General features: G+C 41.7%; 1 protein-coding gene across 3 annotated transcripts in view; it reads right to left on the minus strand.

Annotated features, from left to right (window-relative positions):
- Nucleotides 1–513: 513 nt before the first annotated feature.
- The window catches only part of SMAD9 (SMAD family member 9), a 44,440-nt gene continuing 20,796 nt past the window's right edge, over nt 514–24,157 (minus strand). For all 3 annotated transcript variants that reach the window (XM_074535346.1, XM_074535345.1, XM_005482454.4), the window contains exons 3-7: nt 22,910–23,167; nt 19,984–20,121; nt 17,967–18,188; nt 13,540–13,796; nt 514–9,064 (exon numbers count right to left, since the gene is read on the minus strand). In XM_074535346.1, the coding sequence (XP_074391447.1) occupies nt 8,921–9,064; nt 13,540–13,796; nt 17,967–18,188; nt 19,984–20,121; nt 22,910–23,167 (1,019 nt within the window). In that variant the 3' untranslated portion in view covers nt 514–8,920. The remainder of the gene's footprint in view (nt 9,065–13,539; nt 13,797–17,966; nt 18,189–19,983; nt 20,122–22,909; nt 23,168–24,157) is intronic.

Consider the following 24,157-nt stretch of genomic DNA (forward strand, 5'->3'; position numbering starts at 1 on the left):
TTATATTGCAGCAGTTTGATCCACTAAATAATATCTGTTCAGCAGTATTTGTTAGTCCTGTGGATTTTTACATGTTCTGCTTTTTGTATTTATACAACTTGTTCTGTGGGGATTTATTGTGTTTAGCATTGTGCAAATTGTTCTTTAAAAAAGAACTTGAAAAACTTTGTATAAACAGTTCTGGACCAATAAGTGAGTAAAATCTTTGGTTTTTCTTAAAAAAAAAAAAATTCTGTTCTTTTTTCTTTTGTTAAATTTGTATAGGTTTTTCTTCCTGTGCTAAAACAGCCAGCTCTGACTAGATGGAAATTTTGTGTTTCAAGGTCTTGTTATAGAAAATTATTTTAAATTAAGCAAAAATAGGTTACTTTTCAGTGAATAAGAATATATGTGAAAACATAATTGGCAAAAATTGTAGAATAATGTACTTGATTTTGTTTTAAATGGTTAACGTTTTAAAGGTAAGCAGATCATTTAGGTGGACAGATCTGATTAAACTTTTTTAAAACCAAATCCCTCAGGGCAGAAAATTGGCACAGGGAGTGTTTGTTAAGACAGTGCCAAACAAGTTGTCTATGTCAAAACAAATGTCAGGTGCTGAAGCTGTGTATGGAGAAGTACAGTAGAGTGCATCTCACCTATCCTGTATTTTTGGTAGTTTGTGATAGCAGCACCATCAGGCCGGTGCAGACACTGGGAGATGTGCTGGTAGCAGTGCTCTCCTGTTTGGGCGGAAGATTGGATGGGATTCCCAAGCCAGCACTGTCTGTGTTGCTCTGAGGCCCATTATGTTGTCTACTCCCTTCTGTTATCGCAGAACAAAATCTGAATTTTAGGAAGATGGAAACACAACACTTACCTAAGAGTACATTCTTATTATATCTCTCATTGTCCTTGAGCAGTTGAAGAACTGTGCAGCTGCAAGTCTGTCTTCCCACTTATGTCAATCTGGTCCAGAGGGAAGGTGTCACAGGGCAGCATCATTGTTCACTGATTGCCTGTCAGATCAGAGCTGTCCCCGTCCAAAGACAACTGAACCATCCTCTTGAATCATCAAATCTATCACAGGACAGTAAGGGATTCATATACATGGAGATTTCATGCTGAATTAATTTTCAATACCTTTTCTTGTGTCAAGCATCCCATTACTCATTTAGTGCAATGAGATGCACTAAGTGAGTAATGGGATGCTTCCTTTTGCCTAAGACTGATTTGTATGATAAAGGCTTTCTGAATGCTCCAGTTCCTAAAGTCACTTGTGGTCATACTGGGACCTACAGCCAATCTCTTTAAAAGAGAAGAATGGGAGACAACAAGAGAAGGGACTCTTAAAACAGAAATCTCTTTATTAACAGTAAAACACAAGACGTGAATAATCCCTTTTACAATAGAATAATTCTGGCCAAAGAAAGTGGAGTGCGTTAAAAAGTGTATTGTTCAGGCTAAATGTGTTGTCTTCAGAATGCCTCAAATCAAATGCAGCAGGAGGAATGCTTGAGAAAGTGTCCCCTTTGTTAGCAGTCATTCCATTTTTCTTGGTATGACATGGAATGGAATGGAATAGAGTACTCTGGGGCTGGTTGGAGGACTCCAAGCTGCCCGGGTCTCTCGCACTCCTGAATTTTTCATTCTCCAGAGGCAAGAGCCCAAGTATTGTTCTTTATATAGCGACCTACGCTGGCTGACAGAAGGTCACAAACCGTGAGTAATACTTGTGGATAGTGCAGATGTTTTGCTTTGCTTCTGATGGAAAACAGAAGGCAGAATTATTCATAGACATGCGTGACTCTTGTTAATCTGTGGATGACTACAGTGCTTTTCTCACCAGACTGATAGGTCATAGTTAACACAACCCCATAGTTAACACTCCTTGCTCAAATCCACCAATTCATAGAGCTTTGCAACTTCATGGCTTCGTTGATCCACACAAAAAGGCCTGTTTCTTCACTTTCTTGTCTCACTTCTCAACCCCATTAATATCACAGAGGTGATATGAAATGAAGGTTTAAATTGCTATCACTGACTTATCTGCAGAAAGCAGGCTGTGGTACATTTAACTTATACTTTAACAGTATTATAAATAATTAAAAACTCCAATTGCTTGAGTAAGTGAAAAAAATTTATCTGAATGCACATTGTGTCTGCTCATCATTATGTTTGTTCCCTTGCCCTTGTTTGCAAAGCTTCTTATGGACATAACTGTGAATTAATAAGACAACACACACTTTAGCATCAAATAAACCACTTTGAATATGAAGTGCTCGCTCACTACTGTGAAAGTGCAAGGGGTCAGATTTTACCAAGATTTCTCTAGCTTTTCTTTGCTGATGAGGTCTGTATTTAAAATTATTAACTGCTTGGTCTATTTCACCCTATGCTATTCATATGCAATATTATTTGAATACTAACACAGAATATAAAATAGCAGCATCCATGGATAATAAAAACACTATGACTGAAGATCTAAAATGTGTTCACAATTAGCTGCAAATGTTCACATTGACCATAATGGAAGAGTAGCTGATTCTGGAGGACATAGTGGTTATGTCTACCTTGTGTGAGAGACATGGCCTGCAAATTAGATTTGTTATCTATACAAGCGCCAAGTTTGCAAGCATGCCCCAGGTGCAAGTGGAGGTGTCCTCTTGCTAGGATTCTCATGTGTCTCACCTCCCTGGCAGAGAAATGTGGCATCAGTATGGCAACGTAATGTAAGGCACGCCTGGGCAGGGTGTCTGGACAGCCCTGGGGTGAACATGTAAGAGGATTCTGGCTGTTCCTGACTGTTCTGGAACTTCCTGTGGGTAAATGATGGGTACAAACCAAAGGCTGTGTTCTGTGCTGGTCCCCAACATGCAGAAGTTGTGTGTCCTAGACACACAAAGAGATTTCTCTCAACTGAACAAAGACTAAATGCCCACTCAGGCTTCTTGTATCTTGCAGAAGGGTACTCCTGGAGCTGCCATGAGGAACAAGCCCTGTTTCAGTGGCTGCAATGAAGCCTCCAGGTTGAGAACTTCTTAATTCATAGATCTCAAGTTTCACAGAATCTCTCTCCTGGCTGCAAGATGAGACTAACTGTCAAGCTCTTTTTTCATGGTAACTTGACCTCTTAGTTGCTCTTAGGGAAGCACACTTGTCCACCCTTATGTACTGTTAAAAATCTGATTTCATAGTCAGGAGTCCTCATGAAGGTTCCTGCTGACTGTTTTTCTTTGGGCACTGCAATTTCCCACCTTATCTTGTAATGAGCTGGTTTGTTGCAATTCCCAGGTTAGATGCTCTCTCCATGTATAGTCCACAGCTTTCAGTAGTGCAGTTTCTGTTCAGACTGCATCTTTCTTTGAGGAGTATATGCTGGATGTGTTTGTAGTGTCCTTGGATAATGCCCTGAAGCTGAGCTCCTCATTAGTCTTGGGGTGAGGCAGAGAATAATCTTCCAAGTTTGTTTCCCAAGTGCAACGAGAGCTTACTCTCTGGAGCACATGGGACACCATTTGCCCCACGATATCGGATGGCTTAATCAGGAAGCTGGCACATTCTCCCAGGCCAGGTGTATAGCAAAAACCCAAGCAAGGATTGTGGTAATTCAAGCTGCTTCTAAAACAGGCCTTGAGTGGCTGCCTGGGCCTTATACCTCCAGTGATGACCACTGGGCTTATCTGGTTGTACGCTCCCTCCTCCTCCTCAGTATCTTCATCATCTCAGTGCACTTCTGACTACTGGAACACCCATGAACTGTAAATCCTTTATAAAAATTTTCTCAGCCCCTTCAGTGAGGTCTCCACTCACTCAGAAGGGCTTGGGTTCAGATGTTCAAGTAACAGCCAGGTCTCCAGGTTTCTCCAGAGCAAGGAAGTCTTGTTCCTGGCTTGGTGGGCATCTGCGACATCATTGTCATCAAATAGTTTGGGTTGGAAGTGACCTTTAAAGATGATCAAGTCCCAACCTCCTGCTGTGGGCAGGGACACCCTCCTGTAGACCAGGTTACTCAAAGCCCCATGCAACCTGGCTTTGAACTTCTCTGGGACAGCTTTTCCTGTGCCAGTGTCTCCCCACCCTCAGAATAAAGAATTTCTGCCTAATATCTTAACTAAAACTACCCTCTTTCAGTAAAGCCATTACCCACTTGTCCTATAACTACATGGCCTTCTCGTGATATAAATCTACATTTTAGGCAGCACTTCTCAGCTTTGAAAAATTGTATTTAATTACTCTACTTTATGACTCATTGTTCTTTTTTTGTTGTGTTTGATTTTGCTTGTACTAAGTTAGGTTATATGGAGCTAGGGGAAGAGGTGAATAGTAAGAGAGGATGTAATGTTTCTTTCCTTTGCTGAGTACCAGGTAGTGCTAAAATATTCCTAAAATACTTTGTAGTTGTACCAGAGCAGTCTTGATCCAAGAACATTAATCTTATACTTGATACCCCTTTAAAGTTCCTGAATTGATCAGGCTTTTTTATTAACCGTTTCCATGCAGTCAAGAAGCCAAGTCTCTGCCTGAGCTGCCTCTGTAAATCCAGCTGTTTGTGCAACTCCTTAGTCACTGGTGAGATTCATTTGTAGAGCTGATAGACAAAGATGGGTGTTGTAAGTCAGGAAGAACAAAAGCAGATTAGATAAGGTTACAGTCACAATTGCCTTGTTTTCTGCATTTTAAGAGGGGTGTGGTGAATATACGTTTACAGTGAGAGATGTTTGGAGTGCTGATTTATGCTGAGGGAACACTAATATGAAATAGCTAAGGAGAAACATGTTTCATCCTGAAAGTGCTGCTAACAGAGAGCTCCTTCCTGTGGCAACCAGTTATGACTGAATCTCCACAGAAACCCAGAGGATGAAGTATATTGGAAGGGATCTCACCATGGCATCAAGTCTGACACCCTGTTCCAGACAGGGACTGCTTGAACAAGGCTGCTCAGGGTAGTGAAAGTCTTGACACAGTACCTGCTGGAGACATGGAAGGGATTTCCTCAAGTCCAGCTGATGCTACTTTGGGCCACAGTTACCTTTCAGACTGAGCTTGCCGAAGCATTCTGATGAGGAGTAAACACGTTGGTGGAATAGCAGCTGATGGGGAGGGCAAGTACGTGTTGCACCTTGCAATGCTACAGCCACTGCTGTGCCATACCTGGGCAGCTTTTCCTAGGCAAGGGGATGGGACTGAGCCACCCAAGCAGCAGTGCCATGGAATGGCTCCAGGCAGCCAGGCTGCGAGATTTGCTCCTGCCACCTCCGGATGCAAACAGCACATTAATACTGGTGGTGCCGAAGAACTGGCAGCAACTGAAGTCATCTTCTCTCGACTGTTTAATAGGAAAACAAGTGGTCTACATACCATGCTGAATGTGCTTTATGACTCTGCCTCATTAGGCTCCCACCACTGCCTGCTGATGCATGGTACTGCTCCACAGAATCTTTTAAGAGGCTATGAACTGTTGATGACTCAAAAAAACCCATTTTAAAAATCTGCTTTCAACTAAGTAGTCTTGCTGTAAGTGGTTTTAAATCTCTCAGGAGGACTGTCTCCAAAGGCTGAGCATTAATGAGTAGAACATTTATAAAGACCTTAAACTGACTACAGGTTTAAAGGTTCATGAAGACCTTTGAGTAGAAATCATCTCCTTCCAAAGTGGGGAAGACATTAGAGATACAAAGTTCTATTGCTGTAAATTGTAAGAAACCTGAATTTTAACCAATTGCAATTCATATATATTAGAAAAGTCTGTAAAAGGAACCTTGTTAAAAATAAAGGGAAATAAATGGTTTATTAGCCTTACTTTTTATGTGGGCAAGTCTAATATTATTTACTTTTTTGTCTCATCCTGTTACCGCTCCTTCCACCTACTGTGGGCTTTGGGGAGGAGCTGTCAGCTTCTGTGTGTTTGCACAGCACAGTGGGCTAAGCCCCCAGAAACCATCACAATAGGAAACAACTGACACAGTGGTATCAGCCTTCCCAAAGGCTAAAAACAGATGGCTGTTGCCAGAATTGCCCAGAATCAAGTGCTTTGATCCAGTTTTCAGCAAATAGTTAAATTTGCTGAAATTCATCTCATGCTACAGGTGTTTTAAATAGGTCAGAAGAATCATGCTCCAGAAATGCCTCTTTTCTTATTAGTAAGGCAGTTATTAAAGTGACTACCTTAAATGAGATGCATGTATGGACTACATGGAAGCCAAATTCTATTTGTAAAATGATTAAAGGTAGGCATAAAGGAAAGCAAAAACTGCTCTAAATTGACCAACTTCCATTTAAACCAAACAAACACTTGCTGAGCAAGCATCATTACTAGGCTGGGAAAGTCGAAACACTGTCATTAGGGTTCACTTCATCTATTTTTGGATACATCCAATGTAGCAGTCTGCATTTGAGCTGATGACCCTGAGTTCCCCTTTTACTCAGTGGGAAGACACAAACATGATCAGATAGGAGTGTATTTCACCTGCCTGAAATACCTTGTGATGAAACAAATAATGCCCCAGAAGAAGCTGCTTCTCTTCACTGGCCATTTTTCCAATTTTTCTCTGCAGTATTGACAGAAAACTGAGTTCTGGAACTGCCCAAGATCAGATGCACCTCAGAACATTTCTCTTTGCTTTCTGTGAGGAAGATGACAATGCTGGGAATGTCTAAAAGGAACTCCTAGGCTTCTCTCTATATTAAAAGGGAAGGAGGCTTCAGCCTAAAAGACAAGGAAGAATCTAGGATAAGGGACAGAGCTAGATCCTGGACAGTAAAGGTGATATCCTCTGTCCTTAGCTGCTAAAACAAAACAAAACAAAAAAAAAAAAAAAAAAAAAAGAGCAAAATCAAAAGGTGCTCATCCTTTGGAGCAAAGGTCCAGCTGGAGAAGAGGAGCAACAAACGTGCTAAAAAACATTACCAGGATCTGATCTCTTAACAGATACTGTAATAGAGAGAGATGAGGAAAATGCATTTTTCCAAACTGATGTCTCTAAAGTCTGCTAAATAGTAAATGGCCTGGAATTTCTCTATATGATTATTATTGTTATTAGATTTCATTGCTGCAAGAGACTGTAAAATTTTTCCTATCTCATAGTGACACTGCTGACATCAAATGGTGACAGAATAGGGTTCTTTGCACTTACAAATTTCCTATACAACTTGCTATTACTGCTCAAACTTAACAATAATTTATCCTTCTGTGCCCTGCTAAAGCTGCAGGCAGCTGAAGATGCATTCAAATGAAATAACACTGTTAGTTTACTCACTGTCTCTCTGGTGAATATTTCCTTTTGCATTTGTGATACAGCTGAAGATTTCAGGAGTCTTCTTCTAAATATTCAGCAAAATGTCCAGCACCAGATATTGTTTGAGAAGAAAAGAAATATTCTGAAAAACATTTTTTTTTCACTAATATTTCTACTTGTTCTACGGAGGAATGATGTTGCAGATATTTTCAGTCTTTCTGACTCTTGAATAAAAACGATTTTCAGCGGATTGTTATGCCTGGAAAGAAATAATCTCAACTCTTTCAGCAAAAGGAAAGATTATCAAAATGTCTTCTCAGGAAAGGTTTCCAAGTGAACAGCATTTTGCAAGGATGGGATTAGGGCATGGACAATAGGTTTCCCTGCTTACAGAAAGAACACAGACAAGGTTCTGCACACAGATTCACTCTTTACTTTTTCATGGCTCCACCATGCCTCACCATCCTCTGCAGGCAAGGCAAAAGCTCAGCAAATGAAGAAGCGTGTACCTAAGATGAGAAAGCATCTACAGGGATGACAGGGATGTATGGAGTGACTGGCAGGGAAGCCCTCTCAGTCAGACCCGAGCAATGCTGTCAGATCCTGAGGACTGGCCCAATACAGGGGATGGACATGGCTGACTCCCATCTCCTTCTCATTGCATCCTTTGAGTGTGGGGCTTTCTGTTCCCAAGACAAATGATAAAGTAATGATTTGCTTCTTCAATGCACAATTAATGTCCTTTTTCTGAATCACAGTTCAAATCCCTTTTAGGAGTACCTTGATATCAGCACAGCAGTCTAAATACAGACAGTCCTAATCTTAAAACAAACTACATCAATACTGTAGAATGAACAGGATTTAGTTTACACACCTGACACATATGCAAGTATGTATGTACTTTGCAAAAAAGCACTGGAAGTTAATTAATTTTTTTAACTCATGGGCATATATTTAAATTATTATTTTTTTCTTAGGAGCTTGTTGCTTTTCAGTGCAGTAGTACCATACCCTACTATGTTAGCCGTATCAGACTACTCAGATTGTCCAGAATGGTCTGAGATAAGGTTCGTGTGCTGAACATGCTCCCTTCTCCTGCCAAATCCCAGGAGAGACAGTGCGCATCCAGCACTTCAGAGGATTTGTTGTCCCATCGTGCTTTGCAGTAGGGAGACAGACTGGAATGGCAGTTTAGTCCTTCAGTTCCCTAGATAAAAGTCACCTCTATGCATAAGTCCTGTGCACCAGCTCAGGTCCTCTTCTGGACTTGAAATCAGGATGTAAGATGAATTTAAATGGCACAGAGATCTGATTTTGGTTGCCTGCAGAAGGGTGAATTTCACCTACTAGGAATAGTGACAGACAGGTTTCTGAACCCACATGAAAGTGCTGGGAATTTGCACCGTTTACTGGATTGGCTGGGGAATGAAGATGCTCACAGGAAATGTTTGACACTTTTGCAGGAATTTGGCTTATTTTGTACTAGAGAACAGATATGCTACACCCGACTTTCTAAACTTATTGTACTGGCATCAGAGTAACTAGAAACCACAAAATGAAAAAAAAAATTAAAAAAGAGAGTAGACTATGTATAGATATATTTACATCTACATACATCTACATATAGAAGCTTCTGTTCATGGGAATTCTATAAGCCACTGCCTGCAATAGCATCCATCCTAAGGGAATTCTAGAGATGATTCTTAAGAGACTGAGGAGATGGGGTTGTGAGGTGAGCCCATCTGTGTCAGCACCTTATCCAGCCATTGCAATGGTCCATGCAGATGGATCTCAATCCAGCAGGGTGTGCTTGTAACATCTTGGCGATGATACTCTGCTCCCCAGCCCTATAAAAGGACCAAAAAGTGAGTTTTTTTCTTTTTTTTAAAAAACAATCCAAACATTAAATCATAACTCCATTGCTGATAGTCTACCTCAACTACAGACAGTCCACCATCCAGCTTCCCAAAATTTGCTACTTCATCCTAAGGATAATTTTCTCTAAAAACTTAGCTCCTTTTTAAGGTCATTGTTAGCATAATTACCAGGGACTCAATGCTATTAAATTAAAAATCTCAGTTACACTTCCAGGTGCAGAGAACAACTAGCATGAAAAGGCCTGTTTCCAAGCCCGGCTGCCTGCAAACAACCCATGGGGAATGGTCCCTGTTGTTTGCACCCCAGGGACATGGCCAGGGAAGTCTGGCAGACTGCTGTCTGGCACCGACAAAAAGCAGGCCAGCCTTTTACATTAACAGGAACTAGGGATGGTCCTGGGCACTGCTCCGTGTATTGGTAGAGATTCATCCTTTGATTCTAAGAATTTAGAATTTCTAAGTATTTGCCTAACCTCTGGAAACTTCCAGCAGTTCTTATGTACCATACTTAGCCTATGTATAAATATTGTCCATGGGTTTTCTATCCTTGAACATGTCCTCTTTGCCAACAAGAGTTCCCAGCTGTCTGCTGTGGGAAGTCCTGCAGTAATTTCTCCAACTCTCTTGGGGAAGATAAGGGATATGAGGCATCTGAGAGAAGGTAGGGATGGGGTGCTGGCAGGGAGAAGAGAAAACCTGAAGTACCCATGCTTCAAGGAGCAGGTTTAAGTTAGGAAAAGACTTTTCTCTCAGAGGATGATTGGGCACTGGAACAGGCATCCCAGGGAAGTGGTCACAGCACCAAGCCTGACAGAGTTCAAGAAGCATTCAGATAATGCTTGTGGGTGTGATTCTTGGGGATATTGCTGTGCAGGGCCAGGAGCTGGACTTGATGATCCTGATGAATCCCTTCCAACTCAGCATATTCTCAGCATATTCTCAAGCAGGCACAGTGTCTAAGCAGTGCTAAGCAGGCAGCCTGATGTCACAGCAGCACAAGGCATGCGAGTCACAGCCCCGAGTCTTGCAGCTCACCAGATGTCTCACTGGCAGAACTAATCTCAGATTTCCATAGGGCAATGTGCAAAACATGGTCCCACTACAGGAAGAGGATCTTCATTTGTGGGATGCTGATCAGACACTGAGTCATACCTGTCATTATGATAAGAAGGCAGGTTGGTATTCTTGTCAAAAAAGGATATGAGGTATATTAAGACTGATGGCTGCCAAAGTCACCAAAACTGGAGAGTGCTGAGCAGCTCAGACAGCTGTGGCTGCCAGTGCAGCTACTTCTTTAGATGATAGCTGGAAAATTAGGATCAACACTAAAATGAGATGTCACCATAAGTGGTCTGGATAAAATCCATGCTAATTAATGAAGAAAAGGGGAAAGAAAGCAAAAGAGTAAGATATGGACCCACCAAAGCCCAAAGAGTACTTCCGAACAGACAGCATTTTTCTGAACTGCAGAGCATTTATCAGACTAGAAAGAGCCTGCATTCACAGAACCTCAGATTGATGTTCTGTAAATGTTTGCATAAAATGGCAGGACAGTCAGACTTCTGAGGTGGTGAAGTCACAAGTACTCAACTGCAGTGAAGATACACAGCCAGGAGAGCAAGTAGCAGAGGAGGTGGCACACCTTGCTGACAGGCAGGACAGAAAATCTAGAGGAACAGGAATCACAGGATTCAAGCACAATGTGGCAGATTTGGGGGAGCCTGGCAGATGGCTGGCCATCTCCCTCTGCTGGCAACTCCCAAACACTCCCAGCGATGCTGTCTCTGGCTGGAGCACCCGCAGGGGAAATGCCAGGAGGGCAAGGACTCTGATGCTCCCTGTATATCACTCTTGGGTTGCAGGTAGCCTCCTTCACCCTGGGACTGAGAAGAGCCCAGAGATGGAGTTCTCTTAACGAGGGAATGAAGTGAGTACAACTTTCAAAGCTGCAGGGGTGTTTTCCACAGATGGTGGGAAGAGGACACTGGTACTCTCATGGGTCCTGCTGCTCCTGCCAACACTTCCCTCCTCCTGTGGGCAACAGCTCACTCCAGCCTAGGCTCCATGTCCCAGAGTGCTGAGCTTTCAAGTCTGCTAGGTGTTCCCCTTAGCCCCAAGACCTGGAGAGGTGTGGGAGGGATTGAGCTGGGTTCAGACCTCGGCTTGGAGAAACTCTCCATCTCTTCCCTTAGTGCTTCAGCTGCCTCAGCTGTGGAGAGGTGGCAAGAGCCAACCTGCTTTGGTTTTCAGCAGTGCTCAGTGGATGGAAGCTGCTTTCACTGATGATACACCCGTATTTGAGCTCTTCTCAGCTGCTCAGTGGGCACAAAAAGGGCATCAGAGGGGACAAGACCTTCACCTCCCTCTGTCCCATGCCCTACATCAGAAGAGGGCACAGCCCTGTCAAGTTTCTCATATCTCGATCCCTACCTATCCCTGCCTCCCAGCTGGTAGCTCAAGCATTGGTGGGGTCAGAGCAGGATCTCCAGCCCTTTGGGCTGAAGGTGCCCAGCAGTGTCTGGACACGAATCAGCAGAGAAGCCACAGCACTGCCCTGCACACCAGGGCTCTCTTGGACTATGGCTCTGACAGACAGCAGGCCCCTTTGGCACTGCATCCCCAACATCCAGGATCACTCCTGACCCCAGACTGAACACAGGAGGGCTCACTCCTTGGGAGGGAAATATTTTAGGAAGACTGAATAAAGGAAAGCGTATTTGCAGGCCAGGAAGAAAGACCCTAGATGAGATTTGCATAGCAATTTTCCAGACGTCATGGGAAAGAGTTCAAAATAACTCCTTGCACTGGTCTTCTGGTGCCTGAAGCACAATAATAGCTGTTATTATTTCAACAAAGCAAGGTGATAATATGGCAGCAGCATTATATAGTGCATCAACACCACCATTTCTGATGCCATGCTGGGCATGGAGGCAGATAACACATCAAAGAGCTTGCCCCTGAATTGCTGAGATAATGAAAATATTGTGTAACTGGCTATACTGCCTTTACAAACAAAATGCCCATTCATGTCTTCCGTTAAAGAAAATGCTGTTTGTTGGATTTCTTGCTTTCTTTTTTTTTTGCCCTAATGCTTGTATGTGAATAAGATATCAGTTCACTCTCAAGAACAAAGCAACAGCATGGGCATGGAGATTTTGGCTTGGACTCCTGGGAGAGATTACAGGGCACTCCTGATTCTCTTGAAGACTTAAGAAGATGGGTCCCCAAGGATGGGTAGAAAAAGTTAGACCAGAAAGATATGTAGGACTCAACTCATCAGCTCTGTAGAACTTAAGGAAACTGGACTTGAGCCTCAAGCACTTTTTGGTATCTTAGATGAGAATTCAATCACCTCAATTCAGTCATTTGTATAAAAACAAATCTGCAAGATAAAGGAACATACTCAAGCCATTTTTATGGCACCTAGCAGGACCAAGAACTTCTAATGGTGCAAGTGCTCTAGTTTGCAGGCTGAACATTGCTGACAGGTCTCCCCAACAGCACTATAGCAAGCTGGTCTAGCATCATCTGGAAACTATCTCGAAACACGTGCCATTCTTTGGGGGTTAGATGCTACAACAGGCATGCAAATAAATCCTAAGTGCTAAAAGGAGTTGAGAGATCTTGTTCTGGTGAGAAGGCCATTCAGAAGATTTGAGAAAGTCCCACAAAGACTGATAGATTTCCCACAGAGCAGTCAGGCTGTGAAATTCAAATATGAAGGACATCAGAACAGTAAGGGATTTGGTAGCCTCTTGTCTCTTCCAAATAACAAGGAGAAGATAAAATATTCTTTTGGGTTTTCCGTTCTGCTTGCAAGAAGCCCTTCTGGTTGTGTAGCTGGCCAGAGTGAATGTCATCAGAAAGCAAGATGATATTTGTGAGGGATTAGACAGATGGCAAACAACAATTCTCTGCAAGCTCAGTGAGGGATGAGGAAGGACTCAGTGTTTCTTGATTAAGACAATATATACCAGTCTGTGGTACTGGTGAGACTGTAAATTGGCCTAAATACATAAGAACATTATTTTCAAGTTAATGGCTCCATCAAGCTCTATTGCAAATCAGTAACAATAGGAGAGATCACAACTGCCTAAGATATGTGCTACAACATTTATAGGTTGCTAAGCCCTTCTGAGATGAGCTTTTTGAACAATCAATCAGTGGGGGAACACCACCATGCATTCTCAGCCTATTTTCCACAGAGAGTCTATGGAGCACCTAAATTTTGTAATCTAAGAGATTTTCAAGTTGACCACAAAAGCGATTGATTTTAAGCGCCTCTAAGTTTAAGGCAATACTGGAAAACATGCCGTATGAATTGCTATTCAAAAGTTGGGTATCTACATCTTCCCTTGGAATGGATTTGATGTGATCTAGTTTTGCACCAAAGGATGCAAGAGAAAGCAAAAGCAAGGATGTAAGAGAAAACAAAGAATCCTTACTTTAACAAAGCTCATTCGAATCGTACACATCTTGGTCAGCTCATACACCACTTCAAAACCATGATTGACTGACTGGGCAAGAAGCTGGGCAAAGAGCTGGTTGTTGAAGATCTTGAGGCTGCAGCCACTGGGGATCTTGCAGACCGTGGCAGGATGGAAACCGTGCTGGTAGTTACAGTTGCGGCTTTGCACAAAAATACTGCTGTCACTGACACATTCAGCATAAACCTCTCCACCAACGTAGTAAAGATGAACACCTTGGAAAAAAAAAAAAAAGTAACATGTATTATGTCTCCATTTTTCACAATGCACTTTATGCCAGTAATTAATTATTTTACTGGTTTGGGGATACAAGCCCAGGATCCTTCCAGGACCTTTGTTTCTCAGTGCTGGTTTCTTTACTTTTACCCAACAGCATAGTTGTACTAAAGTAGTAACTTTATGACAAAATACACATACATAAACATCAAGCACATGTCAACAATATCCTAAACATCAATCAAAACTACCCAAGAATGGAAAAGTCAGTATTGCATAACACAGCTAAATGTATTTTCCCTGTTAAGCAAATGAGCAGTGGCCAAGACCCACTTCACTGCACGCTGTTGTTTTACTACAGGATCCTACTGTCAAACATTTAAAACACAGCATGGCATGTACTTAAAATACTTTTCTCTATTTTGCTTTATCTGCCACATCAGAACCATGTATTTGCATTTACATGATGTGACTTACTCATCAGATCCTGTTCCAAGTTACCTTTAGCATGAAAATTACTGCTTTTCTTCAGAACTTTTCAGTGCCCAAGTGGCTTACCAATACTAACTCAAATTTTGACTGTGACTTCGGGAAATTAAGGTGGAAGCACTTCTATCCCTTCAAATATCCACCAAGGATATGTGCTTGCATGAAAACATACCGGAATTGGTGGGAGAATTTATCTTAGCCTAATTCAGCAACCTTGAATTTGGGGATCATCTGTAAGATGACAACTGTGTAGATGCCTTCTCTAGCTGATAGCTAGAGAGAGGCACTGTGACCAGATGATTCACTCCATCTGCTACAGAGTGCAGGCTCAGAGCCAGCTTAATGCCATGGAAGCCTGTGCAGGTGCTGAAAAGGCTCTCCCATTTTCCCTGCCCCTGCTGACACACCTGCTTGCATGCTGGCAGCAACAGCTGAGGATTGGGCTGCTGTCCAGGCTGAGGAACTGAACCAGCTAATAAACTTGAAAACAAACAAAACAAAATTTATTTTCAGTGAGGTCTTGTGAGATCTTCATCAGTGCAAGTGTGGCAATGGGGACCCTGACTGCTTGAAAAGTGAGCATGAAGCCACAACCTGAAAGGGGACAAGTCATCCGTGAAAATGCCCAGTCACCCTTCCCATGGCTAGATTAGGGGAAATGAATCCTTCCCAGGGCCAAGAGAGGTGGAAAAACTCAATTCTTTGTTCTTGTAAAAACCACCACTAAATAAAAATAAAATCCTCCTCTCTAATACTAGGTATGCTCTTCAAACACACACAAATGTTCACAGAGCCCCAGCAGACTGCCTGCAAAGCTACTGGTAACTGTGCTTTAATAATGCAGCTGTAATTAGTTTTATTCCTGCTGTCTTTCATACAAACAGACTGGTTACATATTCCCAGTCTGTTTATCATTCTGCAGTCATAACAACAAGGGGCAGCAGCACATCCTTAGGACAAAACCAGCCTCTAAACAGAAGTGGGAATGGCACCGGGGAAAAGCAGGTTGAGTGGGAAAAGAATCTGGGAAAAAATACATTCTCCCATAGTCTTCCACGGTAACTCAGACAGGAACCTTAAAGTCTGTCTTCGAGCCATCACTTGACTTCTGAGCAGCCACAAGATTGAAATGAGCTGTGAGTGGCAGGGCTGTGGCTCGGAGCACACTCTGGTGCTGCACTGGGAACAGCAGTGACAGGAAAGCATCAGCTCCAATTGCACCAGGCACTGTGGGGTGCTGCACACCCTGACTGTTACCACTTGATCTTCCTTCCCATGGAAATGGGCAAAAGGGAAAGACAGAAAGGAACTTGATAGAGTCCATATAGCTGTCTGAAATAATCAGATGAAGTGAGAACAGAGGGTAGGGAGAGAAGAATTAGGATGTAAATGTGCACCACATTTCAAATCTTCAGGAGAAGCTACTGACTTAGGGTCAACACAGGGGATGATAAGATAAAAAAATTTTAAAGTAGAGTTTTCAAAGTATATTAAGTAACCCATTTTCTGAAAAAAAATGAATGCTTTCAAAGGCATTGCCCAAACATTGTGCTACAATAACAAAAACATCAATGCCACTTCTGAAAGCAGAGGTTACAAATTGTTTTCTTCTTGTGAACTTTTTAAAAGCAGTAAATACAACACTAATTAGTGTGTATTCCTATTATTCTAGTACTCATTCACCAGAGGAAAGTACCCTAAAGGAAACCAAACAGCTAAATACATATTTGTAGTTCATTACCTCTGCAGAAACTGAAAATTCAACAGTCTGCAAGCATCCACATCTTTTTGACACTGATCAAAAGTTACTTTTTTGTCCTTGAAGTCTGACTGCTGAAACACGTCCAATTGCTCGTAGATGTCGCATTGTGTTCTGGATTGTTTTTAGCTTTGATGTGGTATTTCCAGGAAATGGTTTCACGCTGATACTCTAGATGACAATTCAATCACATATCCTTATCCTACTGAGCTAATCTTGTTTACTCACTCTTTTTTCTCCAGTGTTAACATGTGACAATTGTATCCATTTCAGCAGCTTTCATCTGTTCACCATGCCTTTGAACTATAGGTTTCTGGAGCTGCTCAGTGCTCTTCTGCAGGCCTGCACTGGTGCCACTTCTATTCCACTTGTATGTGTTTTTTTAGGATTTGCATAAACAGGGAAGAGCAGTAAAATTAAGGATCTCTGATATATTAAGCTCCTCTCTGGGCAATCTGCTCCCTTCCCTTGGGCACATTCCTAGTGTAGGACTTTAAAGGACTTCCAATCAATTAAGACAGATCTTCACATTTAAATGGATGAAGACCATTAAGACAGATCTTCACATTTAAATGGATGAAGACCATTAGCATTTACCCAACTTTATTTCTCTTCTGTCTCCTCATCTTTTGCGGCAGAAAGTCACAGACTGTAACACTGCCAAATGACAGCTGGGATCTTTTGTCATTCTTCTTTTAGGGCCATGCTCAGCTTTGATCTACATCCCTCTGACAGCTTACACTGATAGGATGTAAAGCTTTGCTTTATTTTCTAAGTAAGTTAGGACTAGATGTACAACACATTTGCACTCCACACAACGAACCACTATGGCACACGTAGCATCTGCAACATAAGTGTTTTTCATTCTGGGGAAAAGTGCAAGAGCTTCGCACAACATTGCCTGCTCCAGCCTTCAGGTTCACTGCTGTTTGCAAAAAATGTATCACATTTGTCTCAGAGCTTCCTCATATTCAGTCATTCAACACTAGACTATCAAGAGCCAATTAAAATATTGCTCTAGGCCTGGGAAATGAGGTGAGGTTGACAAGATAATAGGAGTGGAACAATTAGAGTTAATTAGCCCAGTGGGAAATGCATTCCCAGGCAGCTACTGGTGAGAGGCTGGGTTGGCAAGATAATGAGTCTAGACTGGATGTACCAGAACAGGCAAAGCTTCATCTGCATGGAGAAGTGGCTGGCACAGGGCTTCTGACTCACCACCACAAACAACAGTAAGTTCTGGGAGAATATCAAACCCTACACAGCCCTGGGGAGCTGGGACAGAGTGTGTGCATCCAGGTGTGGACTCCTGGTGCTTGGCCCCAGCACTGCATGCTGAGGGTGTCTGTACAGCAGCGCTGGAGCACACAGAGCTGCACCAGCAGCCACTGGTGGGAGAACACAAACCGTAGTTTTACCAGTGAAAAGCTGGCAAAGCAGGGAAACGGACTGGCAGGAGGTGGGGGGAAGGGGAAAGCTACAAACACCACTACACCAGAGTTCTTCAGCTAAGTAACTCAACTACTAAGTGTTTCATCCATCTCCCTTTGTTATTTGGTGGGAGGAGAAGCAGCCCTGAGGCACCAACAATTATCCTTTTAGTGGCATTTCAATGGCAATATTCCCAGTTGCCAGAAGCTCTAATAAATAAAATGAAAATACATACTGCTAAATTAGAACACACAACTATAAACAACATTTTTCTCTTTGCTGGCCAAGTAAATAGCCTTTGTAAGGAGTTACTCTGTTGATTGTTATCCAGTCAGAAAAGAATTCTCTGCTTTTCTTCTATTTCACAAGTAATGTCAGAGGTCTGATTTTAAGGCAAGCACATCTGATGAATCAGATAGGTTAGTTCATGCAATGCATGGATCTTCTGAGCTCTAAATATTATTCCTGAGGAGAGGGGATTTCCTCTTACCTTTTCCTATGTGTCTCCTGGTGTTTTCTATAGTAGAATTGCGGTTTACATTTGAGAGCAGACCCAGGCAGAACCTGTTTTTGTTATTTGAAGGATCTGTAAATCCATCTATAAGGATACTTCGAGAGGAGGCCTGGAAAGTCTCCCCTACCCGGTTGTTGAGTTCATAGTAGGCAACTGAGCACCAGTGTTGGGGTTCCTCATAACAAACAGGCCGAAAGTCTGTAGGAAATAAAGTTAAGCAGCTGCTCAGGTTTCAGCAATATTTTTTTAAACAATCTTGCTCTGTTTTCTTTCATTCCCTCCCACTCTCAGATCCCCATCTCTTTATCTAAACAGTCACTTATGTCATACTTTATCCCCACAGAAGCTTCCATTGCTTCTTGATTTTATGACTGAAGTACCAAACATGCAAAAGGTTGATGCATCAGCTTAAGTCTAAGCCTCGAAGAGCCCCACTTCTTCTTAAAAGTGGAAACTCCACTGCATTAAATCAACCACACTGACATTCCTTGCTGAACTGGGGCCCAAACTATACACTGAAAATAGAAAGGGATACATCTGCTCTGCACACCAGCAGGAGATAGAGATGACAGATGGGCTCAAAGCAAGTCAAAACTGAGCCAAGTTTTTGGTATTAGGCCTTCAGCCTAATACCAAACTCTGGAGAAGTAATAAATCACTCCAATTTTTGCACGCTTTCAGGCTTTCCGCTTCCATGTGGGACTGTAAGCAGAAATGTCAGCAAGGTCATTTCTTTTGGATCTCCCCTGCTCAGGTTTTCTAAGTCAGAGACAGAGAAAGACTCAAAAATGTAACAGAATCTCTGAGCCTCATTTGTCCTACAGGAATTAGTAGGAAATTTTATCCTGCCTGCTCACCACAGGCATGTGAGCCCGCCTGCCCCCAGAGCACCTCTGTGCATAACCTCTAATAAACTTCCAACTAATATTCACTAGGATAGTGATCAGGGATGGTAGGCTGTGATAAAGAGATTAAACTAGCTTGACAATTTATTTATAAGTATTGGTGTCTGATAACCTGTTATTATCCAGCCATTCTGTGTCCCCATCCATAATTAGCACCATCCCCTCACATTCCTTCTGCTCCAGTTCCATGCAAATACACAGTCCTTACTGTTTCAGAAGGCTGGCAATATTTTTTTTTTTTAATGTGCATGTGTGTGCAGTGCTCAGTCCTCGTTCTAGAAATGACACTTCTTTCGGAAAACAATATGATGGACTAAAAGAACATCAGTGATTTTTCATTGCAGTAGCAGGAAGCCAAAGCAAAAGCCAGCAGAGGAATTCCATTTCCCCTTCCTACTCTGCCGCATGGGCTCTGAATGGTGGGGGCATTAGCACTAGCCAGTACTAGCCCAAAGGTAGGAAAGGCCATCAAGAGGAGAGATCATCAAGTTGTTTGAGGGGTGTAAACAGGACCCCAGACCCTCCTTTGACCATTAATGCCTCTCACTAAATAATTCTTATAAGACGACAAAGACTTTGGAGTTCTGTCAAAATATCTTGGTACTCCTCTAGAACATGTCCTTTCCTTTTCCAGCCAGCCAGTTCCATAACATTTATACAAAGATGGCAGTAAAAAGTCCCTACCATAAGGCTTTAAAGTACTTGAAACCTAGAGCTGAAGGTGATAAAGAAATGAGTTCTGATATTGATAACTCTTTTGTGTGTTATATTGCCCCACCATCCCTGATTTGATATGTTTATCTTTACAATGTAGATAACGGTGTTTGCTTGCATTAACAGCTTTTTAACTGTAATAGTCCATGGATGCAAATAAGGTCTAAACTCTGTAACTTTGCTCATAATTCATGGAAATATTACTTCAACCTATCCTGCTGGCTAATGGATGGGTCTAGCACACAGCCTTACTGCAAAACTGACTGAAAATTATTATTACAGATCACTAACCCTTCATGTGCAAATAGCAATTTTTTAAAACAATTTTTTTTCTTAAAAGTTTTTATTTAAAGAATAATACAAATGGTATTTACTTTCAGCTTCTCCATCGGCAGATTTACCTCCATTGGGCAAAGACAGCACTAGCTGACTTTCAGCTATTGCATCCACTGACCGTCCATTGTGGATTCCTGGAGGTTCTCTTGCATGGTAGGGCGGAGGTGGAGTTTCCACTACAGAAAGAAAGAAAAAAGAAAGGAGAAAGAGAGGAAGAAAAACACCTAAGTCAGTATGTTGGTAAATTCCTCCTGTTTTTTTCCTGGTGAGTATTTTACCACTTCAGTACTGTTTGGCTTGAGAAGACTGGAAAAAGCACAAATCTGAATCTGACTTCCCTTCAGTCTCCATATTAAGACCATTGCATGTTCAGAAAAGATGGGAAGGAAAAGCTGTCATGTTGGACATTCAGAGATTGAAAGAGAGAGGGGTGGTCACAACAGTGCCTCAGGCCTAGACCCATGTAAAATCAAGTTCTCTGTTAACACTGGTTGTTACCCTAAGAAAGTAATGCAGTTTCATCTGTTATTTCCAGATTTCTGTCTTTAATTCAAAACTTGTGGAGGACAATTTAAATTTTCAGGTAATTAGGGCTGTACTAAGTCAGGAGTTCACAACACAAACAGAAACTGACTTTATTTCATTCTCTGGGAGAAAGGTCTCTTTCTTCATAATATGTAGAAAAAGCTTATGGAAACCTGCAGAAATCAGACTTGACAAAACTCCCTCCAGACTTGTCTTTTTCCCCCTGTCCTACAAGGGAAGTGTGTCCCTCACCTGGTTTGTTCCGTCTTCCATCAAAGAGCAATAGATTTCATGAAAACATTGGGAGGAAAAGTATCAAGTCACAACTGCTCAGCTCCTAATTCATTTACAGCAACATGAGCTAGAAAACAGAAGGTGACTCTACAGTGGGGATTATCCAGAAAGGCTGGAGGCTTTAGAAAGCCAAATTAAAAAGAACTTAATTTTCGTATTATAAAATGACAACATTCAGTGCATAAGCACTAAAAGTGTGTAGTTTTGCCTCATTTGAACAGAAACTCAATGGGATAATATGAAAATTATAGCCATATACAAGCTTGCAGGACCAAGGGCCTCTCTAAGAAGGGTTTAACTTGGTTCCAGACTGAAATTCCCTCTTGTGTTTGGGGTCTGTTGTCTGGCCCTCAAAATGAAGCAACTTGACCCAGAGTGGATAACTGTGAACTGTATCATGAGACAACCACTGAATCTTCCAAGTAAGCCACGTTATTCTATTCTATTTAAGCACTGTTCAGGACCTAGGAATTTCATACACTATATGATATTTCTAACACTTAGATGACATAACCCTCCAACAAAAACCAGTAAACCAGAGACAAAATATAGTGGAAGAGAAAATAAGTTACAGAAAGGAATATAATCATAGAATCATGTGGTTATATGGATATTTTTGATGTCTGCTCCTAAACTAGTCACATTTAGGTCTCCTTATATTCACTAAAGAAAAATAGGAACCTGCAAAGACAGTGTATTCGACATATACAAGAAGATGCAATCAATCTTTTTCTAGGAGTGTCTGTTTTCCTCTTCTGGTTACAGGGAGAGTGTAGACAATTCCATGAGATGCAGAAACCTGCATTGCTGACATCTATATTTGGTCACAGCAATCCCTCTCAAGGTTCTTGATGCAACTCCAGTTTGCTTTAGATAGCCTTCCATCCCTAATTGTTACACAGGCAAATTATGCTTATCAGTAAGCCGTGTGCTGTGATATACTGAAGCTCAGGTTGAGCCACTTCCATTATTAAGTAGCTTTGCGAGGTCCCAAGTTCAGTTAAATGCACGAGTCAGAGTCATTACACAGCTGGAATGGGCCTGATTTACCTGTCAGGACCAGCTCCACTAAATCCAACTTCGTTACACACAGGAGAAAGAAAAATATTGGCAAGACAAACAAGTCTTGCTACTTGATGAAATGTTTCAGTGTTGCTAAATATGATATAATCAGAAATAGAGATCTAGAGAAGAAATGAATGAAGGCACATTCAGTGAATGAAGAGGGAAGGAAAAACATCATACTGTGTTGAAAGTATTCAATTTAAAAGAAAGTTCAAATGCTACAAAAACTTTGTAAAATAAACTTCTTTCTTAAAATGAGATAGGCATATCATTAAGGACCTGAATTTAAATGCTTCATAGTTAAGACGCTAAAATCTTAAATTACAAGATTCTGACCTGAATTTATCTTTGTGAAAAAGCTGACATAACTGAAACTGCTTGAAAGTTACAGTGCTGAAGTGAATCTGAACCAATTTTTTGATATTAAAACTAGCTCTTAGCTGTGTTGCATTAGCAGCAAAAGCACAGTTAAATTTTCAGGTAATTAGAGCTGTGCTAAGTCAGGAGTTCACAGCACAAACAATCTGAGTGATATAAACCTGCTAATCTCAGAACTGTGGAACATGTTCCAAAGTCACAGGAACTTGCCTGGTGACTTCTCCAAGTATTGGGCCAGATTGTTAAACATCTTAACTTTCTGAAATGTATACAGTCAGTATGATTGCTGTAAACTTAAAAAACTTTCTGCACACCAGTTTCCCCATTTTTTCCTGTCTCCTTGATGGAGTTTCTAAAGTTTCCTACCCTGACCATCCTAGGTCCCTAACTTAGGTCTTGCAAGTGCTCTTTTCTGCCGCACCTGCTTCTCTCCTCCGTTTTTTTCCCAGAGTAATCATGTCACCGCACCCAGGCACTTCTAGGACCTGGACAACTACAGTTCTCAATCTCTTGAGCATCTTTCAGAAGGACTGAGAGACAGTATACAGGAGACAGTCATGAGAAATCACATTCCAAGTCCACTCTATCCAGCAGTTCAATCTGCAGCTACAGTCTGGGGGGAGCACAGAATTGTCACCTGACCCCAGGCCCTGTCACAACCCTCAAATGCCTCAGTGAGGGTGTCCCAAAGCTCATTCTTACCTGTGAGCTGATAGGGACTTCCTGGTCCAGAAGAGCTTTCAGGTGAGTTGGGGTAGCTGATGCTGTTGGGTGACTGGGAGAACATGTGGCTGGGGGATGACGGGAAAGGGGTGCACGGAGGGTGCTGGAAGGAATCCGGGTAAGTGGCATTGTGCGGCATCAGTGGCTCGCTGTGCAGAGAAGTGTTTCGAAACTTGGCAAGGAGGCTGAGGTGAGGGTTAAATTCACTGTGTCTTGGAACAAGTACTGGAGGTAGGACTGAAAACAAAAACAACAGAAAAAATGGTTAAAGCTGTGTTCTTGAAAGCATATCTTGTTGTAAGCTAAAAAGAGGCATATTCCATGCTGCTCAAATATTGCTGTCTGCATACAAGTCATTGAAGAGTAACAAATTTGTCCAAACTCAAGAATCAAAAGCTGAATTCTTGGACATTTTTCTCTAGATCTGCAGCCAGTTACAGCAGTTTCACTTGAAAAATAAGGAATCTTGACTTGAGCAAGGTACCACAAGTATGGCATGCAGAAATTCAGGAGGTACATCTCTCACTTCCAAAATTACCAAATCCTCCCTTGTTCAAAAACTGAACACATCAGAAGTTTTCTAAATATTATCACAGGATGTGCCAAATTTACAGCCAAGTTTAATAACAATTAATAGTGCTCTACAATACACTGCATATTTTACTATCAGCATGTTACACATGGGCAAAAAGAAGTACAGACCTGAAACCAGATCTAAAATGTTATTAGGTACTTGAAAATGCTGCCAGACAGACAGTGGGATCTTTGAAAGGAAATGTAAATGGCAATTCAAACATTGCAGCAATATCAATTTGGGTCTTGCAATATAGTTATAAAAGATCTAGCATAATAAGGCATATGTCAGTGGTTGGTATTTAAGACATGAAAAATGCAGGCCAGAAAACTGAAATCCAAATTAACCCACTTAAAAATTAGCCTAGAAGAAGATACTGCCTATCCACAAACTCTCTTCCTTTTTATCTCATGCTGTCAGTGCTGTTAACAGCATTGCCCCTTTGAGAAACCCAAAGCTGATCCAAATTACTTTGGATTCTGACATAGGAGAATTAAGACTCAAAACACTTTGAAAATCCTGACTAGTGAGATACCTATGAAGATGCAGTCCCTAGGCTGGAACACAAGGAGGCTCGCTGATAAATTTACAATATGAGACTTCAACCTGAGGCTTTAACCATGTCTTCCATAATCCTTGGTGGTGAGAGCAGC

This window comes from Zonotrichia albicollis, chromosome 2 (assembly GCF_047830755.1).
Source record: "Zonotrichia albicollis isolate bZonAlb1 chromosome 2, bZonAlb1.hap1, whole genome shotgun sequence".
In the NCBI taxonomy this organism is placed as follows: Eukaryota; Metazoa; Chordata; class Aves; order Passeriformes; family Passerellidae; genus Zonotrichia; species Zonotrichia albicollis.